Source organism: Sinohyriopsis cumingii, chromosome 2, assembly GCF_028554795.1.
Source record: "Sinohyriopsis cumingii isolate HCF-2022 chromosome 2, ASM2855479v2, whole genome shotgun sequence".
In the NCBI taxonomy this organism is placed as follows: domain Eukaryota; kingdom Metazoa; phylum Mollusca; class Bivalvia; order Unionida; family Unionidae; genus Sinohyriopsis; species Sinohyriopsis cumingii.
Genome location: NC_142962.1, coordinates 8868540 through 8887755, shown reverse-complemented (window position 1 = coordinate 8887755; position 19216 = coordinate 8868540). Strand labels below are relative to the sequence as shown.

The 19216-nt window shown below is 41.3% G+C and overlaps 1 protein-coding gene across 1 annotated transcript in view; it reads left to right on the top strand.

Annotated features, from left to right (window-relative positions):
- LOC149804317 (A disintegrin and metalloproteinase with thrombospondin motifs 16-like) overlaps positions 1 to 19216 on the top strand; it is a 51616-nt gene that overhangs the window by 19915 nt on the left and 12485 nt on the right. Inside the window, exons 2-3 of the mRNA XM_089932511.1 lie at positions 8060 to 8170; positions 8446 to 8487. Of these exons, the coding sequence (XP_089788637.1) occupies positions 8060 to 8170; positions 8446 to 8472 (138 nt within the window). The 3' untranslated portion in view covers positions 8473 to 8487. The remainder of the gene's footprint in view (positions 1 to 8059; positions 8171 to 8445; positions 8488 to 19216) is intronic.

Below are 19216 nucleotides of genomic sequence, written 5' to 3'. Positions count from 1 at the left end.
TTCTTGGATCGACGCTTCGCAAGTCATCGACTATAAAAAGAAGTGACCATCATGCCTTTTCACACAGACGCAGCTACGTCGACCACTCCTCCTTCACCTAGTTCTTCTGTGCAAGATTTACAAAAACAACCCTTGTGTGTGTGGTGTGGAGAACGTGTGCCTAAAACGCAAATCGTCTTTTTCTGCCAAATCTTCGTGGTGTATTGTGTCATCGGGGCAGCCATTGCCAATTTGAGTTTGCAACAAGGAGACAAACAATTGTGGACCATTTTATTGAGCAGTTGCATCGGTTACCTGCTTCCTAATCCCTGCCTGAAATTCTCCTCGAACGGGAACCCCGGGAACATTGTGTCCAGTGCCAGTGCCAGTCACCACTTCAACCACAATCAGAACCCCATTTTAGACGGAGACACGCCTGTGACGTCCAGTAACCCCTCGGACAGCCACAGAACTCTGGAATTATGAGTCATCAAAACCAATTTTACTTAACCTTACCCAGTGACAGTTCCATGGAGGTGTTTCCCCACAACACGTTGTGCTGTTACACGGCCAAATTACCTCAGGCCATCCCCTTAGATCACGAAGCCCACTGGGAAGTGGCTTTGGTAGAAATGATTCACCCTACACAAATCCAAAACATCACCGAAAAACAAAACACTTTTGAGGTCGAAATCCTGAACCAACAATTACAAGAAGCCATGAATGACATCGGGTTTTCAGGGGACACAAGACCATCCAACAATTCACCCTTCAATATCTACACCTTGAAAATTCCGGCAGGGTTTTATTTTAGTGGCCAACATTTGATGGACACCACTGCTTCCAGGTTCGAGTTAACTTTTGGCAAAGCCCTGAACAGAATCAAAAAAAGTGTCACCCTGGAGTACCATAAAGTGGCTCGTCGCTTACTGATGAAATTTCAGGATACCCAAACGATGTCCATCAGATTTAATCGTGACTTGTTTGATATTTTAGGTGGAGACACAAAAATGGCTCCAAATTTTAAACCAAAGATCAACAGCAATACGGAATTTTACAAGTTTTTTCGATTCCCTGTAGAACTGAACCAAGGACTGAATTTGATGTTTGTGTACTCCGATGTGGTGGAGTACAACGTGGTGGGACACACCTCCGTACCGTTACTGCGTGTCATTCCTTTCAAAGTGGATAGTACCACGACAAGTGACCAGGAAGGTGGAAACACTTACCACGTTCACCGTGAATTTGTACATCCTCACTATTTGCCTGTCAACAAGTCGTATTTGGACACGATCAACATTGCTATAAAAAAAGATCTGGGACAAAATATTCCATTCACCAAAGGAAAAGTCACGGTGAAACTCCATTTTCGAAAACGGTTCTCTCACGACTCGTAAGTAAGTCATGCATCCAGTGTACCGAGGGGTTGCTCGACAGCGAGGACACGGCTTAGGAGATATGTTAAAATCGGCCTTTCGTTCGGTGGCTCCAGTATTGAAACCGATGGTGACACGCGGATTGCACGCCTTGAAAGATGCGGCACTGACGCAAGGCAAAGAATTTCTCCAAAATGTCATGATCGACAAACAAAACCGTAAAGAAGCCTTCATGAGGCAGGCAAAAATGTCTTGCTGCGAACGGGCAAAGACATTTTGGGCCGACAAGACACACCTATAAATGCCCTGCACGCTACCGAGTCAGGCATTCAGCAAGGACAAGGCAGAAAGAGACGACGAAGAAAACACCCTTTCACCAGACTTCAAGCTAGAAAGGCCAAGAAAAGAAGAACCGTTCGGGACTTAGACGTTTTCGATTATTGAGAAAGAACAAAAAAATGATGCACCGAGAGTCTTGCGCTTGTTCCAAGTCGGAACTGGATCTGTTTGCCATGCCCCCCACCATGATGACCATGCAAGAATCCCAATGGGTGGAATTTCATCCCGTCTCCTCATTGGCTGATTCCGTTCCCATCGAGTTTGAAATCAAAGGACAGCCCGAAGATTACATCGATCTGAATAGCAGTTACTTGAAACTGAAAGTCAAAATTCTAGATAAGACTGGAGGTGCTATAGACGATGAAGCAGTAGCTCCCGTCAACAATTTCATGCATTCCTTGTTCAGTGGAGTGGACTTGTACTTGAATAACAAACTGGTCAGTAGCAGCATGGATACTTACCCTTATCGTGCCTACCTGGAAAATCTCTTGACGTACGGAATAGATGCCAAGAACACTCATCTCAATCCCTGTGTGCTATGGGAAGCTGACGAACCTACCAAGTTTGAAAATTTGGAAACTGATGAAAAGAAAGACAACAATGACGGATTAGTAGAACGAAAAAAGAGAATCACGGGAGTCAACACAAGTTTAGAACTGATGGATCGTTTGCATTTGGACATGTGGTTGCAAGAAAAGTATTTGCTGAACGGGGTGGATATCCGTCTGAGACTGAATCGTAGGAGTGCCGCTTTCAATTTGATGGCTGATAGTGACGGTTACAAAACCAAAATCCTAGAAGCCAGACTCTACGTACGCCGTGTGGAAGTGTTACCTAAAGTGGGAAACGACATCAGTCAGACGTTGAGCAGAACGACCGCCAAGCATCCCATACGACGCGTGGAAGTGAAAACCTTCACCATTCCCAAGGGACAGCGATCCATGATCGAAGATCATCTGTTCCAAGGACAGTTACCCAAACGTTTGATCGTTGGTATCGTCGAGAATACAGCCTTCAACGGAGCTGCCGAAAAAAATCCTTTCTACTTTCAACACTTTGGCGTGTCCAAGATCGAAGTCAGTCGCGATGGCAAGACCTTGTGTACCCGACCTTTCGAACCTGACTTTACCAAGAAGAATTACTTGAGATCGTACTTGTCCCTGTACGAAGCCACCGGCCAGTTAGGAACCAATACCAGTCACGGCATTACGTACGACGATTACGCAGGAGGCTATGCTTTGTGGGCTTTTGATTTCACTCCAGACCAAGGCAGCGACGAGGGACATTTCCACCCTATAAAATCCGGCCAGATTCGTGTGGAAATTCAGTTTAAAGACCGAGACCCTGATGAAACGGTGAACGCCATCCTGTATGCAGAATTCGATAATACCATAGAAATCAACAGTTTGAGAGAAGTCATCCTAGATTACTAGAAACCATAGAAGACTGTTATCCCTCTTTACCTAGTGGAGAAACTTTTAATGTTGGATTATTGTTAAAAAATGTTAGAGTTGTTGTTGTTTAGTGTTAAGTGATTTTTGAATAAAAAATGCCTTTGTCTTTTGTTTAGCTATACGAATGTTGGATTGGTGCTCTTTCATTTCTTACTATCCCTCTCATGACACTCACTAAACGTTGCGACTCAAAAACCGTGTGGGGGATGTTTTCCTTCACGTCCGCGCTTTGACTTTAAGAACCGGGGTTGTTTCCAGTCTAACCATCCATTGTCGACTCATCCTCCTACGAAGATGTGCTCCAAACTAGCTAAGCTCAACGAAGCCTACGTGAATTTGCATAGGGTCAGACACAGTCTGATACCGAAGCCAGAAGAAATAGAGAATGTGAGAATGTTAAAAATCACTGAAGACCTGATAGAAGAGCTCTTCAGAGAAGAAACGAACAGGGAAAAAGAAGAATGGACAGAGAAGTACAGACTTCAGAGACAGCAGCAACAGCAGCAACAACAACAACAGCAGCAGCAACCTGAAGCTGACAGAGGCTTTGTCGATTGTCGTATCGACACCAAAGAGTTCTTCTTCTCTTTTCGAAGAAGCAGACCTATCGCCAGAAAGTCTATCCTCAGAGGACATCGCATTCTTAGAAACTAAACAAGAATGCCATAGCAAACAAAAAAACCCAGCCTTTTTCAGGGCTACCCAATACTCTAGAAAAGAAATAACAATCCATTTGCGAATGTGTGTAGGTAGAGTAGTGTGAATATAAACACTAACTCTTTTTTAAAAAAATGTGAGGGTATGTGTTTGTGTGTTTGTGTTTGTAAGTGCTTAAGTAAGTTGGTATGGATAGTAGATTAAAATGATGTCTTTTTTTGGTGTTTGAGGTGTATATTTGGGGTTAGATTGGATTGCTTTGCGTATGTGGATAGTCCCTTGAAGTGATTTATAAAAAAATTTAAAATAGGGATGGGTAGCATAAAAAGTGAGTGAGTGTTTCTTTTAGGTCCGCGCGTTGTTGTTTTTGGTCATGATGTAGGTAAGATCAATTTTATGTTTTTAGGGGGATATTTTCCTTCACGTCCGCGCTTTCACTATAAATTGAAACTCGTTCGGCAGTCCAACTACCCTTGTTGATTGATCAACACCAAAAATGAACACGAGACTGGAGAAACTGTTGGAACTTCATGTGCATCTGGAATATGCCAGGCGCATATTAAATGAACTGGCCGCGGAAGCCATTGTGGAGGAGGGAAGGATAAGAGAGGAGGAGGAAAGAAGAAACAAAGAAGAGGAGGAGAGAAGATATAAAGAAGAAGAGGAAAGAAGATACAAAGAGGAGGAGAGAAGATACAAAGAAGAGGAGGAGGAGGAAAAGGAGAGAAGAAGAAAGAATTTCAGAATCCCAGAAACCGAAAATTGGGATTCTGAAGCCACATATCCTGCCTCTGCTCTCTCCCCCCAAAAGGTAAAAAGTAACTGGGGGATAAGATGTGTATGCGGCGTCAGGCCTGGAAGGTGCCACCATTAACCAGGTGTCCATGAAGTTCCAAAAAAACAGCCCTTTTCAGGGCTACCCAATACTCTAGAAAAGAAATAACTATCGATTTGCCAATGTTTGTATGTAGAATAGTGTGAATATAAACACTAACTCTTTATTAATAGTGAGATTGTATGTGTTTGTTTTTGTGTTTGTAACTGTTAACGTAGGTTGGTGTAAATATTAGATTATGGGTTTCTTTATTGTTTATTTTGTGTGTTTGTGTTTGTGTTTGTGTTTGTAACTGCTCACGTAAGTTTGTGTAAATAGTAGATTATGGATTTTGTTTATTGTTTCTTAGCGTATGTGGAGAGTATAGTTTGGGTTTTGTAAGCGCTCACGTACGATTGTGTGGATAGTAGATTATGGATTTTGTTTATTGTTTCTTAGCGTATGTGGAGAGTATAGTTTGGGTTTTTAAGCGCTCACGTACGATTGTGTGGATAGTAGATGATGGATTTTGTTTATTGTTTCTTAGCGTATGTGGAGAGTATAGTTTGGGTTTTGTAAGCGCTCACGTACGATTGTGTGGATAGTAGATTATGGATTTTGTTTATTGTTTCTTAGCGTATGTGGAGAGTATAGTTTGGGTTTTGTAAGCGCTCACGTACGATTGTGTGGATAGTAGATTATGGATTTTGTTTATTGTTTCTTAGCGTATGTGAAGAGTATAGTTGGGGTTTTGTAAGCGCTCACGTACGATTGTGTGGATAGTAGATTATGGATTTTGTTTATTGTTTCTTAGCGTATGTGGAGAGTATAGTTTGGGTTTTGTAAGCGCTCACGTACGATTGTGTGGATAGTAGATTATGGATTTTGTTTATTGTTTCTTAGCGTATGTGGAGAGTATAGTTTGGGTTTTGTAAGCGCTCACGTACGATTGTGTGGATAGTAGATTATGGATTTTGTTTATTGTTTCTTAGCGTATGTGGAGAGTATAGTTTGGGTTTTGTAAGCGCTCACGTACGATTGTGTGGATAGTAGATTATGGATTTTGTTTATTGTTTCTTAGCGTATGTGGAGAGTATAGTTTGGGTTTTGTAAGCGCTCACGTACGATTGTGTGGATAGTAGATTATGGATTTTGTTTATTGTTTCTTAGCGTATGTGGAGAGTATAGTTGGGGTTTTGTAAGCGCTCACGTACGATTGTGTGGATAGTAGATTATGGATTTTGTTTTAATGATTTTCGTGTGTAAATAGTAGATTTGGGGTTTGTTTATTGTTGCTTCACTTATGTGGATAGTATATTATATGAAATGAGAAAAGTAGGGATGTTTTCTTTCACGTCTGCACGATGTTAGGTCATGATCTAGGTAATATCAATTTTATGTTTTAGGGGGATGTTTTCCTTCACGTCCGCGCTTTTCGTATAAGAACCCACAGTATTCGTCGTTCAAACCATTCTACGGAATAAGATACAAGGAAGATGGTAGCTGTAACATAATTGTTTAACCAGTTGAAAGACATTTGGTACTGGATGGTGGATGGAGCTTATGCAGTGGAAAGGATTGAACGAGAATGGAAGTATGAAGTAACCAGGGATTTTGTAAGAAGGCAAGTGACAAACCTAAAATTAGCCATGGATCTGGTGGCAGAGATGATAGAAGAAGAAGTAAAAAGACTAAGAGGCTTTACAGATCCAGAGTATGTAAAGATTGGTCACTTAAAGGAAGCCATGGATAACGTGACAGAAGTCAGGTGCTTTTTGGAAGACGTAATGGAATGGACAGAGTGGTCCTTTGTCAAAAAAGGCCTAGACCAGCTTAAGAAATCGGAACAACTTATGAGAAAAGTAATGGACGAAGAAGTGAAAAAGATCAAAGACAAGTGGAATAAAGAACGAAAGGAGAAAGAAAACTTAAAGAAAAAAGAGGCCTTTGACAAACTCAACAACAATTGGATCAAGATACAAGAGAAGTTCAGGGCTATGGGTCACCCAGACAGGTTACCAGAAAAAGAAAAAAGGAAGAACAAAGGAATTTTGGGAAAGATTAGGGGGTGGATGAGAAAATGGAAGAAATAGAAGAAGAAGCAGAAGAAAGCCAAAGGCCCTTTTCAGGGCCAGCCATATTTCTCGAAAAGAGATAGCCTTTCCATTGCCTACCCTTTTTAAAATTTAAATTTAAATTTAAATTTAAAAAACTTTAAAAAAAAAAAAAATCCCATATTCAAGTCCCCTTGTCCCTAGACAAACCCAAACTCTATTCCCATGTTCAATTCCCCTTGTCCTTAGACAAGCCCAAACTCTATGTTAAATTCCCATTGTCCCTAAAGTGACCCAGCGTTTTTCTCCATGTTAAATTTCCATTGTCCCTAGAGTGGCCCAGGGGTGTTTTTAATGCTAAGTCCCATTGTCCCTAGGGTGGCCCCATTCACTACTAACCTATTTTTGTTTACCCGATGTTTTTCTACCGAACATTCGCTGGTGGTTGGAATCCGAATTTGTGTCCGGCTTTTAGACTGCTTGGCCTCAAATCTAAGGCAGGCCAGTCCGAACTGCACGTAGACAGGTAAACCTTTGCCAAAAGTAGGCCTGTAGAATAAAAAGTGGTCTCAATGCAAAGTTGATATGTCCGTTAAGCAAAAAAAAAAAACAAAAAATAGAACTCCAACTTTTACATTTATGATCATGCGCGAGTGACATAACCAATGAAAAACGATGTTTCGATCACAACTAGGCATTAGGTTAATGTGAAATCATATTTAAATTCGGTGTATCAGGATGTATTCATAAAGAGCCCACAAAATGTGTTTTCTCCTTGCATTTCAGGCGAAAACGGCAAAAACCTCCAGGGGTTAATGAGTTAAGTCCCTACAGACGTTTCAGTTGCCACTGGAACATCATGTATATCTTGTAGCGGGTCTCATGTTGACTTGGGAGGAGATATAGTATTTATACGACCATGTACACTTCCTTCTAGGCAGGCGCTTATGTTAGAACACTCGAACACACTCTCGAGTGAATAGAATGTATTTATTTAAAGAAATATTTATCGGTAATGCAATACAACATACGATGGCTGTGCCTTTGTTATGGGGTGATGATTATAAAATGATCTTTGTGTGCTGTAAATGATACACGAGAAAATGTAGATAAAATGAAGGGATTATATAAGGAACCATTATGGATGTTATGCCATTATATTTGCAAATATCAAATATTACGAAACTACAAGAAAATATCTCCTAACGCTAGAGTCACCATCAGCAAACCCCTGATCATATAATAAAGTGTAAGAGTACCTGAACGGAGATTAATATGAAACCATCCAGAATCTATCGACCGTGATTCAACAGTTTTTCAACTATTTGTGCTGATTGGTTAAACGGCTTCACACACAGAGAGATAGTCGTCTTTTTCTTGTTTCAGAAAGAGCTTAATGATATTTGTCGCTTCATGGAGTGTACGCATCCGGTAACGAAAAAGTGCTTACCGAAATTTATCAGCGCGGCTAGGGGAACAAAATGTGGAGAAAATATGGTACTCTCTCTCTCTCTCTCTCTCTGTCTCTCTCTCACACACACAAACACACAATAAAGCTGTCAACCAATGTTGGAATGATCTGTTAATCCGGTGCCCTTTTCTAAGAAAAAGGCATGATATAAACAACATAGTTCTTGTTCCTTATAACTAATTGCACTATATTAGGCAGTTACGTGTTATACTATGCAAAATATTCCCATTTAGAACCAGATTGTGCACAATCTTCATTTCGTTGTTCTTTCTTACAAATATATTAAATCATTTTATTGCAGTGGTGCAAGGAAGGATTATGTGTTTGAAAAGCTTCGAAATAGGTGAGTAGTTCCCATAGGTTAGGAACCACTTTACCATTGTGGTTAGCCTGAAAAAGCGAGATTATAAGGCTGTAGGTTTGAATCATGCTGAGAACTGTCACATTCGACTGCTCCGGTATATCTATGTGCGCTTATCTATTGCACTATATAGATATTCCATTAATTACCAACGACACACATAACCCTTTATGAATTACTTTCAATTTAACCATTAGCTTCTGATACAAATTTTGTTACGTGAAACTTTAAGATTTCGTGTACTTTAAAGTGCACATATAACTATAGCGATGAAAAAGTATTAAGCACTGGAATGTTGATGTAAAATGTTTCGTACCAAAGGGTATCATTTTATATTAATAAAGTACATTTGGAGTTACTAATGTCAAAATCTATAATGCTGTTTCCAGGAGTGTTTCAAACGATCAAGGTTAGCGACACATTCTGCATTTCCAAATTGTTATGCAATCATTGATTATTTTTGTTGGAAATGTATCTTTTTGGTTACACTGTTTACTTTCTTATCGCCAGAACGGCAAGTATTATCATTCTTAAGCAAATATAGAATTTCTTTATCCAAGCATTCTTCCTGGGTAAGGTTCATTCTGTAACTGTGCAATTTAACAGGTGTAGGATTTATTTCAACATCACTGTATATTGTATTTGTTTAGCTGGAACATCTGGAAACAAGTGGCAATATTCACACCAACGCATTTTTTTATATTTCTTTTCTTGTGATTACAGCTGTGAAAATTTCTCTTCCAGATATTTTTTAATTTTTGAATTACGAAAATTGGCAAACCAAAGTCATTAAGTAAGATTGCAAGCCAGTGCTTAAATCTCACTGTGTGCGAACGGTACAACTAAAGTCATTAAATTCGTAATTAGGTTATCTCAATCAACATACTCCTTTAACATATATTTATGGCAACATTGTGTGTTTTTTCTTTTCAATTGCATAATACATAGCCCGAGGTATTTTGAGGTAGGAGCAAGAGAGTCAGATCTCTAATACCATGATGAGGACTACTTTCAATGAATTGATACCATATCTTAATTTCATTTTGACAACTTATATTTGAAGTCAGATATATAGTGGGGATCCGATTGGCCGAGTGGTCTAAAGAGCTCACCGTTTCAAATCACTGCCATCTCACCTTTGTCTGCGTGGGTTGAAGTCTTGGGCTCGGCTAACGTCGTTCCGTGGCAAAGCTTGTCAGTATTTTCTAGTGGTTAGGTGGTTCTTCTCTGAGTTTTCCAGGTTTCTTCCTCCACCAGTTATACTGGCCGCCATGTATAGTATATATAGTGCCGACAAATGGCATTAAAACCCTCCAACGACAACATATACATACTGAAAAAGATTAAGCTTTGAATCGTCATTTGAAAGAGGTTTCTGCATTAATAACATTAACGGTTCAACGCCAATGCGTCTATAGATGTTTCAAAAGAACCAAAACCCAATAATTATTGAACATATTTTCTACCAGCAAACAGAAACAAATGGACATTCTCATCCAATTATATTCCTGAATCAAATAAACATGACCGAAACATATTCTTAAAGAAAAACATAGCCTTAGATATCTTCTAACTGGGTTTCCTACAATTTGACAATTGTGACAAGATCTGCCGCATTTAGAAACATCAGTTTTAATTTTCAGGCAATAAAATGATTCAAGATTGTCTGATTAGTCTAATTAACTACCAAATGACCAGCCAAATGAGTTTCATTGTCTGGACTAAGAATTTGCTGTCGATATTTCTTTCGAACAATAATTTCATAGCCCACTGACAACTTGTCTTCAGCCGATACATCAAGTGGACTTCTTTGTCTCATTTTCCCTTGTGTGGCTTCGGTTCGTGAAAAACCATATGAAACAAACCGGAAATTTCATGATCTTGTTTGTTTCGACGCCGAATGATTGTCTTTTGTCATCAGATTAGAATATAGAGAGTGAGTTGTAAAAGGAAGATCATTGAGATAATACCTCCTTAATGATCAATCAAATAACCTAATCAACGTAATTCTTTATTTCTGCAACTAATATGAGCTATCTGAAATAAATCTTCATCAATCTTTATGGCTAAATATCAAGTTACAGATATTCGATTTTTACATGCGAATTCGGCATGGGCTTGTTCAGTGTTTTACACTTCCTAATATTTTGTCGATATGCATCAGGCACAAACTCATAACCGTTGAAGATTCATTATTTAACTATACTATAAGCGAAACTTATTTTGCCGACTTCTTAGCTTTGCCAAAAGTTACGATGTATAGTAATAAGCAGAAATGATCTCTTGGCTATTTCAAGTTTCCAGCAATCTTCTCAAAATGAGGAAAGTATTGATATACTTATTTTATTGTAAAGGGAATGTTGACCAAATAGTTATGTTAGCATTAAAACCAAAAGGGCTTTTGAAGTGGCAAAAGTGTGTTTTGCCTTACAGTAGAATTTCGATTACTTCAGTTTCATTGCCCCTTTTTCTATTTACATCAGCATCTGCATTTCTTTCTCAGTTTTTATCTTTCTTTACTTTCTTTCTCTGAATTTTCATTTCCTTCTCTTCTCTCTTTTCTGATTTTGGCTTTCCAGCAATTACTTTTAAGCCTGGGTTTTGTTAAAGGCTCTAATCAGTCCTGGATTGGAAGTAGTGAAGGGGGGCACTATACGTACAATGGGAATTAGCATTAAAAACACCCTTGGGGCACTATACGTACAATGGAAATTTAACATGGAGAAAAATCGTGGGGCACTATACGTACAAGGGGAATTTAACATGGCGATAAATCGTGGGGCACTTTACGTACAAGGGGAATTTAACATGGGAATAGAGTTTGGGCTTGTTTAGGGACAAGGGGAATTGAACATGGGATTTTTTTTAAAAAAAAAAATTTTTTTAAAAAAAAAAAAAAAAGGGGTAGGCAATTCAAAAGACTATCTCTTTTCGAGAAATATGGCTGGCCCTGAAAAGGGCCTTTGTGTTTTATGTTAATCTATTCATTAACATAAATGGCACCGCATTGGTCTTCTTCTTGTTCTTAGGCTACGTCTCACTGTTGGTCCGTACATCAGCACTCTTTTTAGGCATCCTTGTCTTTCAACGTAGATCCTACGTATCCACAGGCTGGTGTTTGTCCTGTGGACAACGGTCCACTTCGATCGGACATACATGAGCAAGTCTGTCCGAAACATCATGGAAGACACAAGGGTGGATGACTCAACTGTAGTCCACATCTTGAAGCGACGAGAACAGGTGAATCAATGCAGTCAACGGCGCTTATTTATAGGTACAGGTAGGATTGAAACGGATTGAGTTCATTCACCAATCCAAACACGCGTTACAAAATTCAGCCAGCCGCATCCAATCCGAAGAGAGCAGTCTGTGACGTCACGTAGTCAATATAGATCTGCTAGCGCTTGTGTGCAGTCAATCTATGCGACAGTCATTCAACATGACGGAAACTCAGAAAACGATCCATTGGGGTGCACCAGCAGGAGAGACTGCCCAAGGGAACTCGGACTTACTTTCAGAAGAAGTGAATTGGGATTTTGTGGATTTTCTTACCTCGCAAGAATTTGTTCCGGAACCTGCGTTACCTTCTTCATTACCGCAAGTGGAAAATTTTAGACAGAGACAAAAAGAAGAATTGGAGAAATTTATACAACGACAAAAGGAAGCGGAACAGGCTTTTCTCCTACAGCAACAGCAACAAGAAGAAGAGGTAAGAAAAAAACAACAGCAGCAACAGCAAGAAGAAGAAGTAGTAGCAGCAAAGAAACAAGAGGGTGAAAATCAAACGGTCACGGTACTGTTGGACATTTTAGCGGAGTTAAGAAGTCTGAAACAAATGTATCAGACTTCATTATCACGACCGAAGAGAATACGACCTTCCCGAGCTAAACACGTCAACCCTGTGACTAAGCCTACCGTACCACCCTTAATGATTTCAACCCAATCATCAGCATTACGCAGTTCAGAAGTAGGCCTTGGCCGTGGCAAAGGCATAAGGCAGTTAAAATTGATTGCTTAAACTCACCCCTGCACCATGAAGAAAAAGGCCCTTTTCAGGGCCACCCACATTTCTCGAAAAGAAATACAATTTCAATTTGCCAATCACTCAAAAAAAACCCACCCATGTTACCCCTATAGTACGTGTTTGTGTATGAGTGCGTGAGTGTAGCTTCTTATTTTAAAATCAAAACTCAAAGACTCTTACCTTATATCATTCATTTATTCTTTTCTCCATTTTTTACAATCCAATTCACAATTCTCAACACAACACTTTAATTAAAAGTTCATTGACTTCTTCTGTCTCCTTGTTTAGTCTCTCTGTTTTTTGAATTTCTTCACTGTCACACTCTTTTCCTCTTCTTCCTCCTCACTTTCTTCCCTTCTTCTTTTCTTCTCCTGTTTCTTTTTCTTCACCTGTCTGCTTTCTTCCTCTGAAGAATCCCTCTCTTCCTCTGAAGAACCCCTCTCTTCTTCTTCTGAAGAATCCCTCTTTTCTTCTGATTCCTCTTGTTTCTTTTTTGGGCAATCTGGAGACCAATGTCCTTTTTCTTTACAATAATAACAGGTATCTTGACTTTTGTCTTTTTTAGTCCCTGTTTTTGTTCTTTTTTGACGGTCTGGACACTCTGAAGACCAATGCCCTTTCTTCTGACAGATATAGCAAGTATCTTGACTTTTATCTCTAAAGGAAGGAGAGTAGTCCGTAGGCTGGTCTGAAGAGAATTTTCTAATGACCCCTCGCAAAGCTCTAACGAAACGTTCCATCTGGTCAGTCTCTTCCATCGTTGTGCTCGGCTTGAGAGTGAAATGAATAGTGAAAGGACAAGACACACACCCTTTTATATACGCTGGTCTGCTATGACTATAAAGTAGTTTATGGTGTTTGAACTTGAGTCATTTGACTTTTTGCTTTCAAGATGAAACGATCCCATTCATTCGAGAAGGAAGAAGAAAGTAAGAGGCAGAAACGTGATCTATCGCCTCGTACCAGAGCTGAAATCTTGGCACAAATTCATGCCAGTGATTTTGAAGAGGACATGAGTGAACCAGAATCAGAACCCTCTAAAACAAGTTCACCACCCTTAGTCAACCCTGAAAAATACTATTCCATTCGAGAGACGGAAAAGCGCTCCTCTAGTAAATTTAGAACCACGGCTTACAAATACACGGTGAAGTTTAAAGATTTCAAGGCTGAAGTGCCGTTAGAGAAAGCAGAAGTGTTCATCACTGAGGTGTGGGATTCTTTGCTCACTGCACTCAAGCAACAATGTCAACCCAAAGAAGACGATCGCTTGAGACTTTCCATACAACACGACGGTTTGAAATCCCCTGTTTGGATCGAGTTTAGCACCCCTGCAGAATTGACCGCTTCCAAAGTCATGGACAAGATTCAACACGTGCAACAATCTAATGACCAGTTTGACATCACCGATGGAAAAGCCACATTGGACATGACCCACGTCTCTCCTCCTCAAGGGACTGGACGCAAAAAGATGTTATTGGTGAACGACCTTCGCAGCATTAAGCGTAGCCTTGTCCAAATTCACAATCCTCATGACCAGATGTGTTTAGCCCGTGCCATCGTGGTGGGACGAACCTATGCCAACAAGAACGACACGGTAGAATGGAAAAGAACCTGGAACACTATTCAACGTTCCTATCGAGCCAAACAACGAAGCGAAGCAGAACTCCTGTTACGACAAGCCGGCCTGTCCAAAGACACACCCTGTGGTATTCCTGAGATGCAAAAATTGCAAGATGCCCTAGCTCCACGATACACCTTGAAAGTGCACCCTCAAGAAGTGCGCGGACCTCTGTTGTTTCGAGGCCAAGACTTTAAGGACGGAAAATACATTCACCTTTATCATCACGATGAACATTTCGATACCATTACCAGTATCACCGGATTCCTTAAATACAGTTATTACTGTGAGAAATGTGACCATGGTTATAACAATCGAGAGCAACACAAGCATTGTGGATCGAAATGCACAGGATGTTTGGCCTCTTCACCCTGTCTGAGCGAAGAACCAGTGCCTTGTTCAACTTGTCTGCGCACGTTTGTCAGCCCTACCTGTTACCAACAACATCTGAAGACGCAAGGTTCACAGAAGAAATGCGCTTGTCAACTGCTGAGATTGTGCTCTACGTGTGAACAAGTCATACGTACCAATAATACCAAGGCACACGTATGTTCAGGAAAGAAAAAATGTCACATTTGTCACCACATCGTGGACTTGGAACACCAATGTTACGTGCAAAAATACCAACCCCCACCAGAGAAAGAGGACGGTCACAAGAAGAAAGGCAATTTCATCTTTTTCGATTTCGAATGCATGCAAGAGACCGGCATTCACATTCCTAATTTCTGCGTGGCTCATCGAGCGTGCGAGAAGTGCATTCAAGAACCTATCTTCAGTCATTGCCCTCACTGCAGCAAGATACCCGGAGGGCGTGAAAAAATCTTTCGGGGACCAAACACGTTAGCCGATTTTGCCCAATGGGTCTTAGACCCCGTCGACAAGACGTGGAGCCAAGAGGACATCGAACGTTACGGAGATTGTCATCGTCATGCCACGGTGATGGCTCACAATTTCTCCGGATACGATGGACAGTTTCTTTTGAGGTACTATACGGAACAAGGCACCGAACGTCCTAAAGTGACTTTGAATGGAGCCAAAATCATTTTCATGCAAGTGGGACAAGTGCAGTTTAAAGATTCGATGAGCTATTTGGCCATGCCTTTGAGTCGAATGCCTAAAACGTTTGGAATGACAGAAATGGCTAAAGGGTACTTTCCACACTTTTTCAATACGGAAGCCAATCAACACGCCGTTCTACCCCATTTACCTGAGGCTCACTATTACGACCCCGACAACATGCGTACCGAACAACGAAAAGCTTTCTACGCTTGGTACCAGGCTCACGCCTCGGACCCTTTCGACTTTCAGGAAGAAATGCTAAAGTATTGTCGTTCCGACGTGGACATTTTACGGCGTTGCTGTGGAAAATTTCGAGAACTGTTCATGGAACACGGAGGGGTCGATCCTTTGAAAGAAGCTTGCACCATTGCCAAAGCGTGTTCCTTAGTGTATCGACAACGATTCATGCCTGAAAAGACCGTGGCTGTCATCAGTCCTCAAACGACCCACTTTGTCAAACGTCAATACTCGGTCAAAGCCCTACGTTGGTTACATTACTTGTGCGACAAGGAAGACAAGTGGATTCAGCATGCCCGCAACGGAGGGGGCGAAAAGACCATCGGAACGTATTCGGTCGATGGCTGGGACTTAGAAAACCCCAAGATCGTGTACGAGTTTAACGGTTGCTTATTTCACGGATGTCCCGTCTGTTACCCTGACCGTGGCACTAAAAATCAGTTTTTGCAACGAACCATGGAAGACTTGTACCAGGACACTTGTCAGCGGCGCCTAAAGTTGGAACAGCAAGGATACCAAGTGGTGGAAATGTGGGAGCACGAGTACGATCACCGTATGAAAACCGATCCCGAGTTTAAACGCCTCGTGGAAAGTTACCAGTTCGTGGACCCGCTGAACCCGAGGGATAGTTTGTACGGAGGAAGGACCAATGCCACCTGTTTGCTGTACCAAGCCGACGAAGAGAAAGGAGAAGAAATCAAATACTTGGACGTGTGTTCGCTGTATCCCTACGTGTGCAAATATTGTCGTTTTCCCGTAGGGCACCCACAATTGCTGACGGAACACATCGACCTGAAAAACATTCGACAATACGAAGGCTTGATCAAGTGCAAAGTTTTGCCTCCCACGAACCTATACCATCCCGTCTTACCTCACCATTGTCAAGGCAAACTGATGTTTCCCTTGTGCCGTACTTGTGCCGAAACGTGCAACCAAGACCAGCTTTGTCAGCACGCCCAGGAAGAACGGGCCTTGACGGGAACCTGGGTCAGCGTAGAATTGTTCAAAGCTCTGGACATGGGATACCAACTGTTAGAAGTGTACGAAATTTGCCACTTTCCCAAGACACAACAATACCACAAGGGTGACCCTACTCAGAAAGGCATTTTCGCAGACTACGTGGATGCCTTTTTGAAACTGAAGCAAGAAGCCAGCGGCTATCCTTCCTGGTGTCACACTCCCGAAGACCAAATACAATTCAAAGAGAAATACCGGGAACAAGAAGGCATCACTTTAGACCACATCGAGAAAAACGAAGGCAGGCGATCGTTTGCCAAAGTGATGTTAAATTGCTTGTGGGGTAAAATGGCACAACGACCGTGTTTACCCAAGACGGAATATTTGACAGAACCTTCCCGCTACTTCCAGATGATTCACGACAAAACCAAATACATGAAACACGTGGACGTCGTTCGAGAGAATTTAATCTTGGTCAATTACGAAGAAGATCTGGACTTTGTACAAGACGACCCTTTTGGAAATGTCATCATTGCGGCTTACGTGACAGCCCATGCTCGCTTAAAATTGTACGAAGCTTTAGAACTGTTAGGGGAACGCGTCCTGTACTTTGACACGGACAGTTGCATTTACATCCATCACCCGATTCAACATCACCCTAACATCGAAGGAGACCGTTTAGGAGCCTGGACAGACGAACATCCCGACGACAAGATTCTAAGTTTCGTCAGTGGCGGTCCCAAAAATTACGGCTACGAATACCGTGACAAACAAGGAGAAGTGCACACGACGTGCAAAGTGAAAGGACTGACTCTGAATTATCGTACCAGTCGAGTGGTCAACTTTGGGGTATTGAAAGAAGCCTTGCAATCGGGAGAGGATGGAAACTTTAAAGTGACCACCTACCAACCGAACAAAATTGTACGTTTACCCACTCACCACATCGTCAGTCGGCCCTTGGAAAAAGTCTATCAAATTGTATACCAGAAGCGAGTTCGACTTCCCAATCATTTCACCTTACCGTACGGTCACGTCGGTATTGGTCTGTATATAAAAAAGGAACCCTAGGCAAGATCGATAGTTCATTGTGACTACCAAGACCGAGCAAACAAGATGAATACTTTGAAAGAGACATCGTTCCAGTTTGGGGATTGTAAAAAAGTTGTATCTTCCTCTAGTGTGACTAATATTGGATGGATAAGACCCATGCATTGCGACGGAAAATGTCCGGAAGGAAACTGCGATTGTCCATGTGGTTACCATTGTAATTGCGTAACGGAGTTTGCAGACGAGTGCGATTGTGAGCCTTGCGATGGGACCGATGCTGTACCTTGTGACCTGAGCGATGCCGTAAAGCATCATGGGAACTTTAGTGCCCCTACCCCTGTCATGGAAAGTGATGCTGTGCGTGTCAAACCTGTGGGATGCGAAAGCGATGCTGCTCGTCCTCTTGGACATTTTACTGGGTTTCGTTTTAAAGGGGAATGTCGACCTTCACGTTTACCTCCCTACGGATGTCATCCAGCCCTGAGCAAACTCCTACCCATTTCACTCAACCCTCATCGAAACGAACCTGTGAAAAACGAATATTCGTTTCCTGTGCGTTCGTCGGAATACTGCGACTTTGAAAATCGTCTTCAATCGTTCAAAGGAAAATGGCCAAAGTATCTGGGAGGACCGACCCCCGAAGAATTAGCCAGAGCCGGATTTTTCTACTTGGGCGAAGGAGATAAAGTCAAGTGCTTCAGTTGCGGTGTGTCACTTCACCATTGGGAACCGCAAGATTCGGCCTACGTAGAACATGCTCGATGGTCACCGAATTGTCATTACTTACCTTTAGTGGGACCGAGACATTGAAGTAACTTCTTACCATAATCATCTGTTCATGGATACTTTACAAGAGAACATTTGTGCTTTGCCTGTGGAGTTGAGAGAACGCATTTACCGAGAGCTGGTCAAAATACAAGTGAAACGTAAAGAACAATTGCATCCGATACGTCACCGGTGTTTGAACCACTGGTACCTGAAGGCTATACAAGGACTGATTCAATTGAAAGTGTTCCATTGGACAGACATTGATCAACGACCTCCTGGTTATAAAAAGGAATGGTTTGGTATTGACGATTCTATCTACTACATTGTAAACGTATTGCATCGAATTCCAGAGGAAGAGTTAACGAATTACCAACATCTTTCACACAATGTCAACTTGGTGAAAGAGGAAACTTCTGAACGAATTGTAATGTGTAGATTAGTGACTCAACGATTTAAATTCGACACTGAAGTGAAACCATGTTTGTGCAAAGAGTACATTTCTTGTGTCAGACCAAAGAGGATTTAGTATGACCTATTCATGGATACTTTACAAGAGAACATTCGTGCTTTGCCTGTGGAGTTGAGAGAACGCATTTACCGAGAGCTGGTGAAAATACAAGTGAAACGTAAAGAACAATTGCATCCGATACGTCACCAGATCTTTAACCACTGGTACTTGAATGGTATAAGAGAACTGATTCGTCAGAAATTCTTTCAATGGTCAGACATTGTTCAAAACTTTGAGGTCGCTAATGATCGACATGTTCATGATTATGGTTACTTCGAGATTCACCTACAGCAATACATTGAGGAAGACAAGTTAAAGGATTACCAACATATTTTACGTGGAATCTACTTAGAGGAAGAGGAAACACCTAAACGAACTCTGACGTTTCGGTTACAGTATGCAAGATTTAGATTCCCTACTGGAGAACGAAGATCTCTGGCTAGAAAGTACGTCTATTGCATCCGAAAAAAAGAGAATATAAAAACAGGCTGCC